General features: G+C 47.1%; 8 protein-coding genes across 8 annotated transcripts; 2 read left to right on the top strand and 6 right to left on the bottom strand.

The window, feature by feature from the left end:
- Window positions 1-134: 134 nt before the first annotated feature.
- Window positions 135-1376, bottom strand: Aud_004510 (uncharacterized protein; the record flags this gene model as incomplete). Its single annotated transcript, XM_043289450.1, has 3 exons — window positions 135-824; window positions 894-1034; window positions 1092-1376. The coding sequence occupies 3 exons, from the start codon at window positions 1374-1376 to the stop codon at window positions 135-137; spliced, it is 1116 nt and encodes a 371-aa protein (XP_043145385.1).
- Window positions 1377-2223: 847 nt separating this feature from the next.
- Window positions 2224-3171, top strand: Aud_004509 (aromatic alcohol reductase; the record flags this gene model as incomplete). Its single annotated transcript, XM_043289449.1, has 2 exons — window positions 2224-2256; window positions 2308-3171. The coding sequence occupies 2 exons, from the start codon at window positions 2224-2226 to the stop codon at window positions 3169-3171; spliced, it is 897 nt and encodes a 298-aa protein (XP_043145384.1).
- Window positions 3172-4837: 1666 nt separating this feature from the next.
- Aud_004508 (glycoside hydrolase family 18 protein) lies at window positions 4838-6301 on the top strand (the record flags this gene model as incomplete). Its single annotated transcript, XM_043289448.1, has 3 exons — window positions 4838-5005; window positions 5065-5165; window positions 5242-6301. 3 exons carry the CDS (start codon window positions 4838-4840, stop codon window positions 6299-6301), a joined length of 1329 nt encoding a protein of 442 aa, XP_043145383.1.
- Window positions 6302-8313: 2012 nt separating this feature from the next.
- Aud_004507 (uncharacterized protein) lies at window positions 8314-10091 on the bottom strand (the record flags this gene model as incomplete). Its single annotated transcript, XM_043289447.1, has 4 exons — window positions 8314-9090; window positions 9142-9223; window positions 9278-9987; window positions 10056-10091. 4 exons carry the CDS (start codon window positions 10089-10091, stop codon window positions 8314-8316), a joined length of 1605 nt encoding a protein of 534 aa, XP_043145382.1.
- A 1568-nt stretch (window positions 10092-11659) lies between these two features.
- On the bottom strand, window positions 11660-12271 carry Aud_004506 (uncharacterized protein; the record flags this gene model as incomplete). Its single annotated transcript, XM_043289446.1, has 1 exon — window positions 11660-12271. One exon carries the CDS (start codon window positions 12269-12271, stop codon window positions 11660-11662), a length of 612 nt encoding a protein of 203 aa, XP_043145381.1.
- A 32-nt stretch (window positions 12272-12303) lies between these two features.
- On the bottom strand, window positions 12304-13359 carry Aud_004505 (aromatic amino acid ammonia-lyase; the record flags this gene model as incomplete). Its single annotated transcript, XM_043289445.1, has 1 exon — window positions 12304-13359. The coding sequence occupies one exon, from the start codon at window positions 13357-13359 to the stop codon at window positions 12304-12306; it is 1056 nt and encodes a 351-aa protein (XP_043145380.1).
- Window positions 13360-15021: 1662 nt separating this feature from the next.
- Window positions 15022-16936, bottom strand: Aud_004504 (uncharacterized protein; the record flags this gene model as incomplete). The annotated part of the gene is made up of 5 exons (XM_043289444.1): window positions 15022-15143; window positions 15205-16103; window positions 16163-16419; window positions 16786-16877; window positions 16933-16936. The coding sequence occupies 5 exons, from the start codon at window positions 16934-16936 to the stop codon at window positions 15022-15024; spliced, it is 1374 nt and encodes a 457-aa protein (XP_043145379.1).
- A 1153-nt stretch (window positions 16937-18089) lies between these two features.
- Aud_004503 (uncharacterized protein) lies at window positions 18090-19415 on the bottom strand (the record flags this gene model as incomplete). Its single annotated transcript, XM_043289443.1, has 1 exon — window positions 18090-19415. One exon carries the CDS (start codon window positions 19413-19415, stop codon window positions 18090-18092), a length of 1326 nt encoding a protein of 441 aa, XP_043145378.1.
- Window positions 19416-20708: the final 1293 nt, after the last annotated feature.

Raw genomic sequence — 20708 nt, 5'->3', positions numbered from 1 at the left:
CAAGCAATAGCTGGCCATGGGACTCTCTACTTCACAGCGCCGATAACTACCATATCTTGCAGAGTATTAAGCAAGTTCTACAGCACATTGGTAGGTTCTTATTGATGCAATGGTGAGGTGACCGAAGACATGCCCTAACAAAGACGCATCATAACCAGTTCCTTCATAACACCAAAATCCTCCCCATTTAATCTCCACAACTGCGCTGACCAGTTACTAACCACAGTCATCTTATCAGTCAACTTCATCAACGCCTGCAAAATGGTAATGAGAAAGAAAACATTCGATGACAGGCACGGAGACGGCTTCTCGTGGAGGTCTACTGATCCCAACATCGCAGGAATGCAGTCGTAGATTTCACTGGACATTTGCGACACCTCAGCGGATAGTCCGTTGGATTGCGCCCAGGATACATCGCTCAAAGCCCAAGTTACCAACTGCTCCTGCCTAGCGAGGGAGCTTTGAATGATCTTATGTGCAAGGATACGGCCGAGCCGGTAGTAAGTCCATACTCGTGCTATCCAACATCCGTCGGGTCCATGTTGTGATTTCACGGAGTTAACGGGATCCGTCCAAGGCGACAGGAGACAAGTCATCCAGGACTGTAGAGATCGATCAATCTCTATGACTTTGGAGATGATATGGCTTTGCCTTTGGTTCTGACCCTGGTTCATCTGGGCGTAAAGGTCCACCAGGCTACAGAGAAGGGGAAATAGCTGCACTGGTGGTGACTGGCGCGATTCCTCATTCGACGTTTTGGCAGATTGTACCAGATCAACAAGAAAGGACGGGATTCTTTGCTCGCTGATTACGCAGGCCATAGCCTAGGTGGGAGAAAGTCAGTTCCCAAGGACTATGAGAACTAAACAGACTGATGTTAGGTCATCACTTACGACAGTGTAGCAGAACTGGATCACAGCTGTCATCTGCGTGATATTCATATCTGCCAAACCCAGAGAATAAAGTAACGCCGTCGTTCCATGGATGTGCTTTAGCCACTGATAGGAACCGGAACGATTATCGTACGTTATCATCTAACGATTCGATCAGTGTGTTATAGATGATCGTACAGATATTGACGTGGGTCAAACCTCAAACATTGACAAATTAAAGCTAGAGATGACTGTGTACGGCGCGGGCGGCTGTTCAGGGTCATGGATGGCACGTGCAAGAAGCCGAAGCGCCGTCGCATACTTGCGTCGAGCCAGCTGCATCAAGTGGAGATCGCGATGAGCAGTTGCCAATGCGGCCAAGCCAACGGAGATAACACTCGTAACAATGATTTTTGGGTGCTCTTGGTCAAACTGTGGGCCGGGGCCGCGTATGATTCTGAATTGTTCATTGTAATGCTGCAGTGCAATCTCCTCCACGGGCATTGGAGGAACAAATGAGATTAGATTATGGTGACGGGCCTTGCTGTGAAAGGTGATATCTCTCTCTGTGGTACTATACTTCTGAGCTATTCTCGCCGTCTGATCTCGAAACATGAGATCCAGGTGAGTTCTATAGCCAGAGCACTGTAGGCCGGCTCGGGTGCATTGAGCGCATTTTGGTCTTACTCGGTTGCACTATCTAGAGTATTAGGGAAGAAGACCTAGAGTGCTCAACGGGGCCTACCTTGATCCTTCGGGACCGGCAGTTTTCACATCCTAGTTTGCCACCGCTGACAGATACCATGATTTGGAATGCTTGGATATCGAGCAGAGCAAGGCAATGCAGAGGATTATAGATCTCATGCGTAGACTGGATTTCGAAGGAAAGAGAAGGCTGATTGAGGCAGACAATTCCTCGTATAACCACCGGACTTAAGACATCCGACGGGCTTATATAATTGGCGCTATTTCACGACTGGATTTCCTATTTGGGACATAGTGCTTACTTTTAACAAATAAGAGCACGAACACGAGCAAAGCCATCAATTACGAAGTAGCCAGAATGCCAAGCATTTTGCAGAGGGCATCGGACGGTAGAAATCGCTTCTCCGACACCGAGGCTTCAGGAACATGCGCTATTGTACGAGTCGAATACCTTTTTTGGCTGTTTCCTTCAACCATGGCGAGGAAGTATTTTCCTAAGTATGAAGAATTCATCGCCACGGGCACATGAGGGAGTTATATAAATAGCAGCTTCATCCCTCCCCAGTACCCTATATTCCTCTTTCCTCATCATCAGACACTTTCTACTGTGCAAAGTGATATCTCCTGCATAATCTCTTTTTCCAACATGACCATCATCAAGAACGTCGCTTTACTCGGCGTAAGACCCTTTCCTAATTAGAACCTCATTCAGTGGCTAATAACCAGACAGAAAGGGTTCCTCGGCTCCGCCGTTCTTGATCAGCTCGTCAAAGCTGGTTTCAGCGTGACCGTCCTCACTCGCTCCCGCAGCTCCATCCAGGGAGTCCCAACCGGCGTTGAAGTAAAGGAAGTCGACTATGCGTCCGCAGACAGCCTGGAGAATGCTCTCCGTGGCCACGACGCCGTCGTCTCCACCGTCAGCCCAGCAGGATTCATGATCCAGAAACCAGCCATCGACGCAAGTATCCGGGCCGGCGTCAAGCGCTTCATCCCAGCAGACTTTGGAGCTCTGTCCACCGCCCCAGAGGCCCAGGGTCTCCCCGTGCATGCTCGCCCCTTGGAAATCCAGAACTATCTCAAGGAAAAGGCCCATTCGGGAGAGTTGGAGTACACCCTTTTTGCCGTGGGCGTGTTCTTGGACTATATAGTCTCCAGGCCCACTATTGTTGACTCAGTGAACCGGACGGCTGTGCTGTATGACGACGGCGAGCATCCATTCAGCGCGACTAGCCTCGCTAGTATTGGGAAGGCCGTAGTTGGGGCGTTGAAGAATGCCGATGCCACGAGGAATCGCGTGCTTTATGTACACGACATGGTTTTGACGCAGAGGAAAGTTTTGGCGTTGGCGAAAAAGTACTCTCCACCTGCGGAGGCGTGGACCGAATCAAGCGTCGATGCTGAAGCCACACTTGCTGACCTTGGCAATCAAATTTCAGAGAAGGGGATGCAAATGCCTCTGGTTGCAGGGTTGTTCAAGGCCGCGGTCCTCAGCGGGAAATATCCTTCCGCGTATAAGAAGGTGGACAACGAGATGTTGGGTCTGGGGATCATGGATGAAGAGGCGTTGGAAGCAATGTTTGCCGCAAACCTGTAACTGTCAAAAAGGAGGATGACTACTATGCTATTGTTATCGGCATGTTCGTGGTCTTTCATGGCAGCACTGATAAGGCACCTATACATTTGACTTTAGATGGTGAGATTCAGACCAAGAATGGTTGCAACCTAGGATTCTGCTCGCTTTGTAAACACATCATAGGACACTTAAATGGTGAGTTATATGCTCTTGCGTTTACCTTTCGTAAATCATTATAGTATGAAGATAGTATGAGACACATCCAATTACAATTCCATGGCTTCTCAATTCACACTTTTCCATAATCTTACTGCTTACTGCCTCATGGCCCACTAGATGTTACTAAAGAGTAGTGACAAATGAACGTGTATGAGCATATTAGATAACCTCTCTTTAGCCTTCAGTAACCAAGAATGGAGCCAGGGACTAAAGTCACCTTATTGGATTATTTTTGAATAAGAGGATTTACCCAAAACCAGACCCAAGCGGGAATAGAGGATAGATCCAAGGGTTTCTGCGGCCCTCATGAGGGGTTGCAGAATATCAGTGGTCGGGGATGTTATGATCCGCTCTACTCCCGGAGGCAATGTGACAGTACGATTTGCTGTACAATGTCATGTGCTTCCTTCTGGGCAGTATCATGTTCATAGGTATTATTGATATTAAATTATATTTGTCAGCTATGAGGCCTTCCAGATTCTTGCTTATGTGTGTATCATATCTGCATCTTTATTAACGGTAGCTGGGCAATTGTGGCCCACTTTTGACCCCTTTAGGAAATCGATCAATCGTGGCCCGCTTAATGTAAGCAGTAACCTTATTTACTAACTTGCTGCAGTTTATCGAGTTTTTCCAGACTGAAGAGATCCTGCCCTTCAGCGAAGACTAGCGTAACCTACCTTAGATGCTGACAAGCTTTATTGAAAATACAGAGAGAACTGCCCGTCAATGTAAATGACTTCGCGAAGTCAACAGGTTGGATTCTTCCACAGAGGGTTGGGCACGATCCTCCTTCTCATAGACTACTCATTATTTCCCCGATCCAGGAAAATTCTCGGATAAAAGAAAACCAACTTCGCACGAATCCATCAGGATCTGAGACACCTCCGAAGTCCCCAGTTGATAGGCTCGACATAAGGCCGTGGAAAGGCAACTGGACATATTATCACTACTGGTCAGCCACACCACGATGTAGATCCAGCCACGTGGAAATTAAAACCACGACATCTACACGCACATTTCCAGCAGGAGACACTTACTATTCCAAGTGAGCTACGGAATGCTATTGCTTCTGCTGAAAGGATTACCCCTGAGGAATCCGGCTGGGATCTGGATCCTACAGGAATCCTTCATCACCAGCCTGCCTTGGATGTCGGGGCCCGGAACACTCCGGAAAATGCTTTAGAAGATGATCGCCCACTAACTTACCCTCTCCGTTTATCTCCCAAAGTATAATTGATCATTTTCATTTGCGATGTCTTAAACGTGTTGAAGACGGTAGGGGTTCGAGACTTGGAGCGCTTACAGATAGATGTTGATATAAAGGCTGGGGTTGTCTGCTGCATTCTACCAGGCCATCAGTGTGCTGGCAAACAGTTTTTCGACTCTCTTTTGAGAACTTTTTCGTTCTTTCAGTCTTTCTTTTACAGTCTTTACATAGACACCCATCGTTCCTTACTCTGTAACAATGCGTCTGTCATTGTTGTCTACACTCGTTACTACCCTCCTTTTCACAGGAGCCCTGTCCTCCCCACACCCCAAGCATGACGGCAAGCATGGGGGCAAGCCGGTTCAACCACCATGGTGCGGCCCTGATGTTGCTGGACAGAAATCCTTGGCCTACTATGGAAACTGGGTGAGTAGAATGCTTATTTTCTACAACTACGATCCATGGCTAAGTCGATCGGATGTTAGGACATCTATGCCCGCAGCTTCATGGTAACCGACATCCCCGCCGATAAGTTGACTCATCTCTCGTACGCTTTTGCCAATGTCAACACCACCACTGGTTCAATGTGAGTGATACTATGTCCCTAGGAGGCTGCATGTTAGCTCGAAGAAAACGGCTACCAATGCTGAATCTATTTCCAGTATGCTGAGCGATGAGTGGGCCGACCTGCAGTATGCCTATCCCGGCGACGATACTTCGGCCCCCGGCACCAACGTCTACGGAAACATCAAGCAGCTCTACCTTCTTAAAAAGGCCCACCGCAACCTCAAGACTATTCTCTCCGTGGGCGGATGGTCTTACCGGATGAACTTTGCCCCTATGCTGGCGTCCGGGGCCAAGCGGCGCAAATTCGTGGACTCTGCAATGCAGCTGGTGTCTGACCTGGGCTTTGACGGCCTTGATATTGATTATGAATACGTCAACGGTACCGAACAAGCCGCACAGATGGTCAGTCTACTCAAGGATTTGCGCCAGGGCTTCGACGGCCTTGCCAAGAAACTGAACGCCACTTCCCCCTTCATCATTTCGTACGCCAGTCCCGCCGGACCAGACAAGTACAAGCTGCTCGACATTGCCAACATGACCCCCTACGTCGACTTCTACAGCTTCATGGCCCTCGACTACATGGGCGGATTCAGCAACTACTCTGGACACCAGGCGAACCTCTTCTCGGACATATATAACCCCAAGTCGACCGACTTTGAAACTAACTCGGGCATCATGTACTACATCTCAAGTGGAGCCCCGGCTTCCAAGATCCTTCTGCAGTCTCCCCTCTACGGCCGCTCCTTCAATCAGACTGCTGGCCCTGGCACCAAGTTCACCGATGTCGGCGCCCTGGGCAGTTTCGGCACCGCCGGTGTCTGGGACTACAAGGCGCTCCCCGTGCCCGGTTTCAATGCTAGTGTCGTCGAGCTGCCCTCGATCGGCGCCAGCTACAGCTACGACGCGGCCAGGAAGTACATGATCTCCTACGACACCCCCGAAATTGCCAGAATCAAGGCCGAGTACATCAAGGGCGTTGGTCTGGGTGGTGCTAGTTGGTGGGAGGTCAGCATGGATCGCAACGACACCAAGAGTCTGATCACTACAACTATCGACGCCTTTGGCGGTGCTGACGGGTTGGAGAAGAGAAAGAACAATCTCAACTATCCCACCAGCAAGTATGCCAACTTGCGCGCTGGGTTCCCTGGTCTGTGAGCCTGGACTCTGGAGCAGGTCAACTGATGGACTACACCCTTGGCAACTGTGGTGTGGGGTTTTGGTTGTAGATCAGTTTCTGCATATTTTGTTTCTTACTTGTAAGGGACTCTTCTAGCTTTGTGATAGATATGGTGCATGTTTACTTTGTTCTTTTACAATATGCTTCTCCTCACAAGCTGAGATTGCCTGCTATTGAGTGGCTGAGCAGCTTGCTAAGAAGTCAGATGAATTATCTTATCCTTGGAATATAGCAATTGTAAGATCTGTCTACGATCTCTGTTCCTGCACTTCTCCATAGTTAGGTGGTATCTCCGTAGTACTCCTATTCTGGTGATCTAGGCGCCATAAAGACACCCAGCTTTCAAATAAATCATTGCACTTCATCAGAATAGATCATCGAGTAGATCTTCGCCGTCTCACCTCTTATCAGACTGGCCACTTATTGTCTGGCGCTGATCCTTCCGATCAATAGTGGTTGATTGACTTTTGGATCCACTAGCAGTAGCCCTGATTCGTCCGTCTGGCACATTTGGGTAATAACGTGGCCCAGCCCTAAAATGCGATACCTTATTTGCCGAAATTTCGCCGCTGTCTGGCCTAATCCTTCAAAATGAATTGGACCTATCTACTCGTACCACCCCAGATATTCTTCCATTCAACGGCGAGGGAACTTGTAGGCTTGCAGCTGAAGGATTAGGTCGACTGACTAATCGGATTTTGCTGTCCAATGGGGTGCCGCCCCGAGGGAGCCGTCCTTGTGATTTGGCCTAGATAGTCACTCGTTGAAAAGAATGAGACCTCATTTGATTTCGAATTTGCATATAGATTCTTAGTCGGATCAAAACTTTACAAGTGTATCTCATTTCCAAAACAGAGAATGCTCCGAACTACAGATCGCAGTTGAAGGTTGAACTAGCAACTCTGCGATCCATTGGGGCAGTGCAACTACGGTGCGTTTTTCTAGATTACCAAATGTGGCTATAGTGTGCTTTCCAACAGAGAGTCAAAGTCTAATCTTAAAGGTGTAGTAGCAGAAGGTATCAGCTAGCTGATAGTGGCTCTGGCTGTGGAGGATATACTTTAGTCTTGTAGCCTTCCATTCCTGGCTAGAGCTCGCGCCGCGGCTTATCCATAGTGGTGCTATAGTGACAAGAATTATTGTATATCAGATCTTAGTAAGAGGAGTAGAAACATCTTACATCCCTCTTCTTTATAGTTCATCACCCTGGTTTAGGCCAGCACATTAACCGGACTTTCTCTCCGTACGGCACTAGATATAAGGTAATTGATCATATTCTAACACATCTGCTTTGCTTATAAAGGAATATAGAGTTTCAGTGATAGTCCTTACGCCTCTATAGATTACACGAAGATAATCCGCAGGCATATAGGGGGCTGACTTAATCACAGATTTTACTACATTATAAGCCCTAATGTCTAGGTTAGTCCATAATGATCTGCAGTCATAGCATGTCCTAATAGTTTATATATTAGCTTAAAGTACAATACATACTAAAAAAATAGAGGACATGGAATAAATTAAGTGGATATAGCTATTATATATAATCACAGAGAAGGAGATCAAGCTCTTAAGGGGTCTACCACTACAATACAGATCCTAGTAAATTTAAGCTTTCTCATCCAGATCATCCAGATTACCCACTCTCTCACTCCCACTTGAGTTCGGGCCATAAATATGAAGGAAAGGGCAAATCTAAGATGCAGTAATCTTATGTATATCGAGCTCAGTCTGTCCTGCAGGCTATTCGTAGTCATGTTTCACTTGCTGTTGTGATCATTTTTCTCCTCATGAGTAGAGTAGTCTGCCGATAAGGTATTCCAGTCTCCCAATAGTCAAGTCATCGCAAACCATTATCCATAGTCTCCTGCCCAAAAGCCATGAGGTACATAAGAGAAATCGAAAGACGAGAAAATGAAAAAGTAGAACAGAAAAGAGCAAAGAATAAACAAACATACGGAAATCATACAGTCATAATAAAGTAACACTACTAACGCCCCCTTGAGATAGACGGCTGCCGAACAAAATTGCGTTTTAACTGGGTGATCTCATCTTCTTGACGCCTAAGTTCACACAAACCTTCATAGAGAGCGGGGCAATCACCAAAGACTGCATGTCCTGCAACAATCTTTGGCTCTCCGTCGATGGGTAAGAATGTAACTCTTGGAAACAAGCACCAAGCTGGCACATTATTACATCCCTGCTCGGTATCAGCCTCCACATGATCAAACTCAAGGCAAGGCTCTGAGAGCCAGTCTGAATTGGACGACTGGGGAGGATCCGTATCGAATTCAATGATGCAACTGTCTCTCTTTGCCTTGTTCCAAAAGCGAACACATTCTGTGAGAAGATGCCCTAGGTCACGCTCAAAGTCTTTCTGTTTTTGCAGGGGTACAAGGGCACGAAGAACATCAGAAATGTGTTGAGTTTCAAGACGCGCGCGTCGATCAACAGCCGTGTTATCCTTAGTATGCTGAAGAGCAGCGATGTCAAGGCCGTACAAGGTGAGATATCGCCACAAGCTTTCCTTCCTGCGATCTTGGCGAGCAAGCGCTTTCGAAATCTGGACGAAGGTGGAGATCTGATCTGGAGACAAGGACATCATTGATCCACCAAAAGGCTGCCAAAGAGAATGGCATATAGCCTTCGCGACGACTGATTGTGCCGCCCGGATACGGAGGTATTTAGATGCATTAGAAGCCGTCAGAGGGACAAATTGAAAGATCTGATCACTGTCACGAAGGACACGTTGGAGCTGATCAATATCCTGTGGGATGTAAGAGATGAATCAAACGCGGCAAGTGGGTATCCAACTTACAGCATCTTCTGGTGGAAGGTCTCCGAAATACGCATGTGCAATTGCCTTGAGGGCTTGGTGTATCTTGGATAAATCTCCCTCGCTAAGGACATAGTCAGCAATTTGCAATTAAAGAAATATACGAGAGACCGCTTACAACTCTGCCAACGGGGAATGTTGAGTCTTATACCTAGACTCAAGCTCCTTTTGCTGGTCCTCCAGCTCTTTCGTGCGAGCCCTGAATAGCGTGAGGGTCATTTCTGCATTGTCCTTAGTCTCGGTGAGATCTGAGACTTGGTGCTGCAGTTGTCGAATGTGCTGCGCGGCCTGTTCAAGTTTCGCGGCTGTGGCCTTCTCATTCTGTTTGACTTGTCTCTGCAACTCGTTCTCCAGTTTCTTTTTCTCAGTTGCTATAGCTGCGTCATATCTGGCCGCCTCCTCAGCCTGGAATCGTTGCTTTTCCTCTCTCAATTGCTTGCTTGCTTCATCCAGGCTCTCCTGAACACGATTGAGAGAGGTTTCCTTTTCGTTGAGCTGACTTTGTAGCTCCATCAACCGACCTTGTTCTTCCTCAATCATACGGGCCTCTTCATTCTTGGAACGCCGTAGTTCCTGGACTGTGGCAGAAAGCTGTTGTATTCTTTCATCTTTCCGCAGCAGATCACCTAGAGCGCACTCAATCTGTTCCACATCATTACTGTATGATCCCAGAAACTTGATCACTGCGACCAGGCGGTCAATAGGCTCTCGTGGAACTCGACGGCCAGCATTTATGTGTCTAACTTCGTCACTACTTTCCTCAGTCACTTCAATGTTACCGAGTCGAGCTTGACGTCGTTTTTGTCGACGTGATTGCCGTACGTTTTCCTTTATTTCCAGATCTGTTAGCAGCTAATTCGTTCATGATATCAGAATTGACTGTGCACCAGACTTACCTGCGTTTCCTTCGAGGACTCAGAATGCCCGTTCATAGCGATAAGTGACTTCGTCAGACGGGTCAAAGGAGAAACTCTCTTGTGCGGCACCATGAAGCGGATATGAGTGAACCAACAAGCCTGCTTCGACAAACCAGCTAACATGGAACAGCCGACGGCTTATATATTGGCTCATCGGTGGGAAAGCAAACAACTTCCTTTGATGTCGTCTTTCCCACGATCAGCATTTCGAGGAGGGCTTCCCACCTATACGCCTGATATTTTCGCCTTGATAGGGCTTTCCTTTGCTCCTTGAGTTCATGCATGTGCTGCGCGTCTCACGCACCTTGAATGTCCGTGCGCCGGAAAGGAATAGAAAAAAGAAAGAGGTGCCTTGTCTGCATTTCTACTGAATGCCCAGCATGGGAAGAGTGACAACCCAGTCAGAGGCGCATCTCGAATTGGATTTTCCAGGGTGTCACAGTGGGGGAGAAGCAAACCACGGCAGACTGCGGAGCGACGTGGGCTATTGGTTTCCGTATAATGGAGGAATGAAGCCTCATGCGGGGCGAGGTTCGTGTTGACCATCGCCATTAGACAGCTAACAGTCCATACGCATGGGTCACGCAAGCATTTCATGGAAAGACGAGGCTGAAATGTGGTAGTCAGCACTCTCTCCGCACAGAGGATTTCCTCATCTGGAGGGCGACATACCTAGTGGCACTCCCTCACCCTCACAAATGCACTGTGGCACAGACAACCTGCATCAGCGCTCTTGCCAGCGGATAGTGTTTCGGAAAGCGCGGACAATCGATAGATATGGCTCCAAGGTAAGGTATCATGGTGCCCGTTTAGGTCAAGGTCTGTCGGAGGCACTCGATTCTGCCCTTCGCTCATCCTTCATTCGGGAATCTGATCAGTTGTTCATGGGTTGTGCGACGCATAGCGCCGCTTTAAGGTCTAGCGTATACTAATCGTGGATTGGATATTGGGTGATTCGCACTATGTTTGATCTAACCCGTGCAGATTATTGGTTGAACCATCACCTATCTAACCCATCCTCATATCCACGACCGTGGATAATGGATAATACTGTAGTATACTGATTCCCACCTATTGTTCTAGTATTTTAGCCACACCACTAGGATATCTGTATATTTTATTTAATATATAGACAGATATGACTATTCTCTATTTAGTATTTCAAAAGTATATGCCTAAGTATGGTTAACCCATTTAGTTGTGGGTTGGATTAGAGCCTACCTAGATCCAATCCAGAATGCGGAATGGGTTGGTTGGATATGGATTTGCAGATTGGGTCAGCCAGTCTAGTCTAGAGGGTATGTGAAGTGGAGTTTCATAGATGCGAACATGTATTCGAGCGCATTCCCCATTGCGTAATTTGGGATTCTACAATGCCTGGAATTGCCAATTCGTACGCTAAGGTTGAAAGACAGTCTCACCCACCAAAGATTCGATTCTGACAGATCTGCTAAGGCTGGAATTTCCATATTGAACTATAGATGTACAGCTCTGCCTTGCTGTCGATTTAGTTCACTGCAAGCGATATAGGTACAGCAACTAATATGGGACGATATTTCCAATCTCTTCTTCTAACAGCATCACTAAGCTTTGACGCCCATGTTCTTCTTCTCCGGTGGCACATTGCTGATGGATGTGTCCACACCTTCCATCACATCAAGTAGTAACCTCGCCATCTCTTCATTGCGAATTGCGGTGTAGATTCGACTGACGTAAGTTCCAATTGTTCGCTTTACCTCCACTGCATCATCTTTATCGAACACAGGGTGGTCTTTGATGCCTAGACGAAATGGCACTTGTAGCTGTTCCCGTACAAAACAGTAGACTTGCTCTGTCCTCTGGGCCAGGTACTGAGGGGTAACCCTATTCTTAGTGAACGCCTCGCGTGTCTTTCGGTGGGAGTCTTCCAGGATGGTAGGGAGTACCTCCTTCCATCGTTGAATGAGTTCCCGGTATTCCTGGCGAGAGTACCCTATCTCGTCCAAGCTAACCATCTGCCCCAAGCAGTCACGGGAAACTTGGGCACATTTTTCCTCTACGTCTAGACGGTTCCTGTCTAACCATGAGGTCCTAATAGCAGACCATATCTGGTCAAAATGCGAATCACTCAAAGAATCCTCAGGGATTCCAATATGGTTACAGAGACCATGAAAGGACGCTTCGCATGCTGCCCTTGCGGTTTTGAAGAACTCCATTTGCATGACTCGCAAGTCTAATGCTTGGCAGACTATATATATATGTGCTGCACATGATTTCGCATCTCTGCAGAATGTATATTGCTGACCACCGAGTTTGTTAAGAAGCCGAGTTCCGAGCAATATGCGGCCATATTTACATCGAGCCCTTTGGCAGTGAATGAAAGACTGGGGTCCTCAACACACAGGTTGAGAGGCAGCCCGTTATTGATTAGTGGATCGACCATCTGTTGAGACTGTGCCAGCAACAACTTTCCTAGCATGAGTAGCGACGTCCGCGTTTTGTCCATCGCGGACGTGATTACCGTGGCTTGAAAATTTCCTCCATGATGGTAAGAGTTCTCCTGTGCATCAATGAGGGGGTTATCGGTCGTCGCATTGAGCTCGACGCTGACCTGGCCGTCTGCTGCGAGTAAGTCTTCCACTTGCGGCCCAATCCACTGAGGTGCGGTGCGTAAGTCGTAGCGATCCTGCACTAGGCCCGCTAACTGCCCTTCCATACCCTGAGCGAGTTTGGAGCCGCAAAGAAATCTCCGGATATTCCCTGATACCTCCCGTTGACCAGGATGGGGGCGACATGTGGAAATGAAATCATGGTAATTGTTCACCGTTCCCTGGAGGGCCTCGGTGCTCAGAGCAGTCAAAATCTGTACTAATACCGCCAAAATATGGCTGTCATGGACCACCAGTGCAGCGGCACTACTGCTGGGAGCGGTACCATTCATTAGTCCTAGACCTTCTTTTCCCTGCAGCTTAAGTGGTGCCATATTAGCACACCTTAGCGCCTCATCTGCAGAAACAATCTGGAAGTCTCCCCTGTCCGTGATCCTAACCGGGATATCGGGATTACCTTCCAACAAACCGCCGAGATAGGCGAGTGGGGTGAGATCACCAGAGGCAGAGACGCTCCCACGTGTGGGTATCAAGGGCATCATGTCCTTTGCCAGGACCTCCATCAAAAAGTCGGCGATGTCCATCCTCACGCCTGAATGCCCTCGAAGGATGGAATTGCAGCGCACAACGATCATACCTTTGATTATATCATCTGGAAGACTGTATTGTTCTGAAGCAGAGTACCTCCCTGGCATAGTCTTTTGAGATGAATTCAACAAAATAGCGCACTGATGATGCTGAAAGAGAGAGTGTTGTAGTGTCGTAAGCTGGCCCGTCCTTGTGTACGAGGTTCCCCCAACCCCAGTGTTTACACCTGATCGCTACATCAGAATAAGTCACCATAACGCACAAACCAAAGGCGAAGTACCATATACACTTTGTCCACTATCAATCATAGAAAGAAGTGTATCAGCGCTGGCCTGCATACGGCTAGTCAGAGCCTCGGTTCGTCGGATGGAAACCCTCGTCGAATGCCTTTGAGGCAAAGGTCAATTCTTCCCACACACAACACATCCTCTTTCGAGATGTTGGGATCTTACCTGGCGATTAAAACCAGTTCGGCAATACTCAAACTCTGGCCGTCTATATTCACCTCATTTTCGTTCTCCAAGGTCGAGACGAATATGCGCAGATGTTTTCTTACATGGCCTAGATGCCCAGCCATTTGTGCTATATACGACAGTTATTGTAGACAAATCAGGCTCCAATGCCTACTGGAAATAGTTGAGATCTGATCTTCTTAAAAGCAAAAAAACGAAAGCAAAATGGTAGAGGCGTACCGCCAATGACTACCGCCAATGACCAGCACAGTTCTTGGTCGTTGCCGCAAACGGAAGGAGGCAATTTCACAATTCCTGGCGTTTAGGTGCGAGCTTATTAGGCAGGACAAATCTGGTTTACCAAAATAATACTCTTTAGATGTAAAGTAGAACGAATAAATAAAGCAGCGTTCCATTTTGCTAGCTGGCGTCATTGCAATAAAGCTCTCGTCTCCGGATCATCCGACTCCCTTGACGTTGCTGGGCCACTCCATGGGTCCTCATAATGTAGCTTTTGATTTCCGATCCATCAAAACAGTTCTGGCCATCCTAATAAGCGGATCTAAATTCCAAGACCGCCTGCCCGGGTCAATCAGTCTGCTGCCCATCTAGAGATCGGCAATTATTAGATACCTGCGTCCCTGTACAGATATAGCAACGAAGCTTCACTATCCATGAACACTCCATTCATGGAGGTCGTAGCAGTAGGTAATATACACAGCAAGGATGGAAAAAAAAGCAATATACCTTGTTCATCATGCAGTCTGCTATGGCTTGGGTCGAAACAGGACAACGCAACAGCTGGTAAGCGGACGCGTAGATCTCCAGGGCTACTTCGATGTTCTCCGACATTCAGCGCAACACCAAAAAATGGACACCCTTCCCTTGGAGATCATCCTCGCTAACAGTAGTCGCGTCTGAGACCAAAAGGACAAGCCCCGACTGCTTTAAGTATGCTGATATTAGTACGCCATGCATCTGAGCAGAGAGGACAAGATGACGGCCCTCGGGCCAATATCGGCGGTTCGGATCCCTGGTGAAATTCGGCCAGCCACAGGACTGTGATACCTATGCCAGTCAGGGATAAATGTGACCGAGATTGTGTAAAATTTGATTGTGCAGTGGATGAGTTGTATCAGATAGCCAGTGATGACTTTCAAATAGTCAACTTCAAGTATTGAATCGACCTATACTTTGATCGATAGATATTTTTTGATAGGTTCCAATAAAACCTCGTATCGGTATTGCCTGGCATGATATCTCCACTCACAACAACAGTTTTTCCTTCTAAGCTAGGCACGGACTCGAAGACAGATCTTATAACACCTGCGAACCGGGTCCAAACTGCATCTTTCCCCGTATCAGTGGGACTAACGGGCGCCGGGTGAAGGTCAGAATTCTCTGTGGATAGGTGTAGATGATTCTTTCCCACATATGTGCTGTTGTTTCCAAAAGCAGATAACGTTAGATTATGTTTTCGACAAATAGGAGCAATAATACGGGTGGCTCGGGATTTGACGAAGTCTGGTGTTTGGTGCATGACGATCCGGTAATTAACCAAGGCCGAAATATGCTCTGGTAAACTGTTTGTTTTGGACCCGCCGTTGAAGATATCAGCCGCCTGGGATGTTTGTAGCAGGAAGCGAAAATCGGCGCCCCTAGAAGAGGCTAGTTTCTCTGCTGCAGAGACATAGTTGGTAGACTGTAGTGCTCCTGCAAGCCATGGTTCAACATAGTTCGGTGAATACATCATCTGGCATTCTAGTCTTTGGCGCGACGGATGCCTCTTGTCGAACAGGGGCATAAAGAGATTTTCCCGTTCGAGGGCATAGATAATCTCAGACATTATTCCAATACCTGTGTGCGGCGGAGGAACGGAACTGTGTCCACCTGGCATAGAGAGGTTCAGAAAGACACTGACACTGCCTTTTTCGCTTATACTAGGGATGGCATAGACTATATCATCACGCCCTTTGTTATTAATGAGGTTTTCGATACCCATTCCCCCTTCGTCAAGGATGAGTTCAAAGCTGTCATGGCCATATTCATCCTCGAGGACGGAGGAAATCGAGTTAGCACCAAGGAATCCCTGGATTTCTTCATCGAATCCAAAAGCAAGAATAATAGTGCGGGTCGGGTGCCAATTTTGATCCAAAAGGTCCTCAGTTACAGAGAGTATTGCAATTAAAAGGTTCTTGCAGTCGCTTGCCCCTCGGCCCCAGAGCCATTCGCCATCAAAATGCCCTGCGAATGGGGGGTAAGTCCAGTCGGAGAATTGATCAATAGGAACGACGTCTTGGTGGGCTGCGAAGAGAAGAGGCTTCAGTTGGGGTTCTGACCCCTTAAGAATAAAAAGCAGACCCAATCTGTTGACGTGGTTTACGATTGCCTTTAAGTAGCTTAAGGCCGCTGATCGTTAGATGTAGATGTATGCTATATAGGAAATGGAGAAACGTACGTTAGAGGGAAAAGGGACTGGAGAAGGCCATGGAAGTCAAGAAACGGCATGAATCGTTCATCGTAGGGATCGCTCATGTCGCTCTCTATTACAGTTGGGATCTGGACGGCTTTGGAAAGACGCTCAACCTGGCGTCGTCGGATTGCCTGATTTTGCACGAATTTGAGGCTCGGGTGTAGCCCATCTTCAGGGCTATCCACCTTGGGCGCTAGAGGACAGATCTTCGTATTGCCATGCCAGAAATTGAGAATCTGCTGCTGAGGTGGTATGGTAGGAAGTATGACAGATGCTAATGCTATAAGAAGTCCCCGCCTGCAAGAAATAGAACCTTTGACAGCATATCCTGAAATATTGGATGGCAAGCACTATCGTTTGACTGAGCGTAAAACAGGGGGCGACTGATGTGAGGTGGAAGATTGTGAACCTATCTTAGTAGCATCGCAGAATACTATTGGCAACTTGTGTTGTCATGGATTTGTAAACCCAAGCAACACGACTACAGTCCAATTGATAAATAGGTTAACCTCCAACCTGGTACTCGGGACAAGAGTGGAGACAACGTTGAATGGTGCATCTCAACCAATCGAACCAAGGGTACAAGTACCGCCGATGTGGATAGATACCTGTGAGTCTGTGACGTTCGCTTTGCTTTGGGCGTGCTGCTTTGCGGGCCCAATAATTCGCACCGTGAGGATCACTACGTTCTCGGTAAGTCCTATGGCATTAGAAATTATTGTAGGGGAATTTATGGCGGACATTTTGAGACTCACTCATTCTCTAATTCGGACGAGGGCAGTTTTGGAGGAGTGGTCGCACACTCCTAAAATTAGGTAGGACATTTTTACAGCAACTTTTCCGGCTTGGACTAAAAGTCACAATCCTTTCAAACTATTGTAACTGGAGCGATGGACAAATGTCAAACTTTGGTATCCTGGGATTGCAGCGGGCGCATTCTGCGCAAGTTTCGAAAATCCAGATATGACAAATACACGGGGCCTGCATAAGGCGAAGCATACACTTACTTGGCCTAGATTTAGGTTATGTTGATTAGTTATAACGTAAGAGATTTTAACAAGTCCACTTGGACAAGACATGTATTTCGACATCATGACACCCACCTTTTGTAGACTTGGACAAGGCCAGTTTTAGTGATAGTCTACTTGACTGGACGTCAAAAGTTAAATCTTTACACAGTATGGTCAACCGGGCTTCACATAATAGTCTGTTTTTGTGAACCCGTATGAAAAGCCAGAAATTATATTAGTGATTATAGATCGAAAATCACTGTACAGTCAAATGAAAGCAATGAATCACCGGTTCTATCATTGCGTGGTTATTATTATTGCGCTTGGGAGTTGAATTTATCAGATTTCAACAACGGAATACCAAAAATCGTGGAAAAGAGGAGTGGGGGGGGGGGGAAGTTGTGTCCACGCCAGCTGTTGGTTTGGGATGGTAGATACGGAGAAAATTAGCTATGACGGAAAAAATTATAAGCAGGTTGCTTAAACTTGAAAACTTGGAAATACAGAGAGGAATAGAGAGGCGTCTATTTTGGAGGGATGTGTGGAGTACGTAGTAGAACAACGTTGTGGCGTTGTGCACGGCAGCTGTTCAATGCCAGTACAATAAGAGTGGAAGATCCCAATTATGCTTAACATACTTGGGCCATGAGTCGCACAGTTTTTGATTTCTTGGTCCTTTATTCCAATCTCCGCAGCCAAGCTAACTGCGCCAGTTTCAATTAGGAAAGTCAATCCCATGTGGGGAATGCCCAAAGGATAAAAAAACCTTAACTATGACTTGCATGAATGGGGCCGCAACTATTACCGATGAGACGGTAGTACAATAGAACTGGCTGCCTCTTGCGGCAGCGCGCCGTCAATATTAGATAAGTTTACAAACCCGTATTTTCTGGCACATTCGTTTAAGCCCGATTATCAGGCAATTTTCGCCAGCACAATGTGACCCTCTTTGTCGCACTCGAATCTGTTGTCAGGGCAGTAAGATATAGAAATGTCGAGTCTCCACTATCCCTAACGTTGGCTAGCCGTACCAATTCTTGCCCTTGCCAGTTAGGAAAACTGCAATGGGTCACATGATGTCGAACAACAGGGGGTGTTTGAGACTCGTCGATGAAGAATGGCCCAGTGTAAGCGAAATATCTTTTCCCGGCCTCAGTGTAGTCCTTCTCAGAACCCCCCAAAAAGTCTTCTGATATGAATGGAGCCTGGCCCGGAACCTGGAGCTGCGCTGACATATACCCGGATGGGGCGTAGATAATCATCCCTTCAATTTTGTCCGCAAGGGAAGAGTCCTTCCCAGCTTCCGAATTTGCGTATTCCACTAATTCCCATGTACCGATCAATCGATCCCGCAAAGATCCACTATTTGTTGGTTCACAGTAATCTAGGAGACCCCTTCCTGTCATACGGCCCAGACGGCCCTTCGCAACATAATGTTCTCGAAGATATTCCAGTGGATAAGTTGGAATATTTCCGCGCTCTCGGATGTAATGCTCCTCAATGTCACAGACAGTCTGAAGCCCGACTTCATCCATAATCTGGCACGGTGCAAGCGTTGACTCGAAACCATATCTGAAGAGTTTATCAATATCCTGTGGGCTTCCGATTTTGTCGGCAAGCACCATCATCACTTCACGTTTTATCGCCGCCCAGATGCGGTTTCCAATCAATCCTGTCGACTGACCATTGACGACAACAGGTTCAAGGCCGATATTTAGAATCTCATGAAGCAAAGTTTGAATAACATTAGGATCCGTATGACCACAGGACATCACCTCGACAGCGGGACGCTCAGGGGGATAAGAGTAATGCGCGTTGAGGACTCTAGCCCGGCCATTTGCTGTGACGGAAGGAATGAGCTCACCGCTCTTGAAGGAGGATGAGTTGGTCGTGATAATTGTTGTTGGATCGGAGAAGCGGTCAATTTCCCCAAGCACACGACATTTGGTTTCAAGCACCTCTGGGGTGCACTCAGCCACCATCCATGCATTGCGAACTGCACCTTCAAGATTGGATGCAACTTCCAATATTCCAGGCTCGCTTCCGACACTTTTGGCATAAAGTGGTAGTTTCGACTGGATCCAAGATAATGCATCAAAAGCCTTTTGTTCATCTATATCGAATATGACAACTTTGCCCCGACGCATAGCCCACACAAGACCAACACGGCGGCCTATCGTGCCGCAGCCAATAACTGCGACGTGTTTGTTATCAGTCAATTTATCCATTCGTTTTACCTCTCTTGGGGCCATAAAAATTTAAAACTGGCGAACACCGTTCAATGTCGCCCTTTATACAGTTTCGGTTGCCCCCAATTTTTGCCGCTAATGAACAGTGGACCAAAACTTCGCCAAACACAGTGTTACCCTGCGTATTACTGTAGATTGAACCATATTACCGCCAAAGAAGGTCCTATTTTTAAAGATGTTACCAGTCAAATATTCTGAAAATGGAGACGACATCATGACAATGGGACTCGAAAGGTGGCGAGACCTCTGTTCATTCTGGAGCTCGTTAGGTCGAAAGATAAGTGAGGTCTATGATGAAAGAGCAGAGAATGGCTGCGTCAGTAGCGTACATCTGTGAAGCAACCTGGCGCCTGGCTGGTGTTGGACCAGTCCAGGCTCTGTAGTTTTCTGACGTAGCGTTGGAAAGAAGCATAGTTCTATGTAGATCAGTTTCCGCACTTTTCCGATAGCAACTATTTGCGCTGGTGGTTTAAAGCATGTGGCTATACAAGTCCTACTCTTGACAAGCATGAACTGGTAGCTAAAACTATAATAGTTTAGTCAATAACTAGCCACCATGTTTCATTACAAAATTGGCTTTGATCGGATAGCCGCGGCCCCGAAGACACTTTTTCAGTCTGTCCAAACATGAATATTCTATAGTAATACCGTTCTGCTAGTCTCTATAGCATTCATAGTACAGATTCGCGTATTTAGCGCAGTCGCATAGCAGAAATGATCGTGTATTACTGGGACGTACGGCAGGTAGCGGCATTGTAATGACGTTACGTAGAGTTAAAATTATCTGGGCTCCAGTAATGGTTGTAGAGGGTATAAATCCCCTATGTAAATGTTGAATACAATGCAGCAAGTGCTTTGAAGCAGTTTTTCTCTGTCCTTCAACAACACCAGCCATCTATGGGATTATTCCTTCATCAATTATGGCGGCTTCAAACGCGTCCCAAGACCGCGTGTCTGTGATCATAATAGGGGCAGGAGTATCCGGACTTGCGATGGCTGTTGAACTAAAGAAAAGGTTCTATTGTGACGATTACCTGATTTACGACAGGTTGGGTGGATTTGGGGGAACATGGAGGGCAAACACTTGTTAGCTTGACTCCTTGTTACTCTTGATTTGGCCAAAGAACTAACCTAGTGAGACCCTGGCTGTGCTGTTGACATCCCTTCGGTACTATACAGCTACTCATTTGCTCCCAATCCTTGGTATTCAAAAATATTTCCTTCTCAGCCCGAGATTCTACGGTATATCGACGATGTTGCCGGAAAATACGA

This window comes from Aspergillus udagawae (genome assembly GCF_001078395.1).
Source record: "Aspergillus udagawae IFM 46973 DNA, scaffold_3, whole genome shotgun sequence".
In the NCBI taxonomy this organism is placed as follows: domain Eukaryota; kingdom Fungi; phylum Ascomycota; class Eurotiomycetes; order Eurotiales; family Aspergillaceae; genus Aspergillus; species Aspergillus udagawae.
This window is presented reverse-complemented; position numbering and strand designations above follow the sequence as displayed.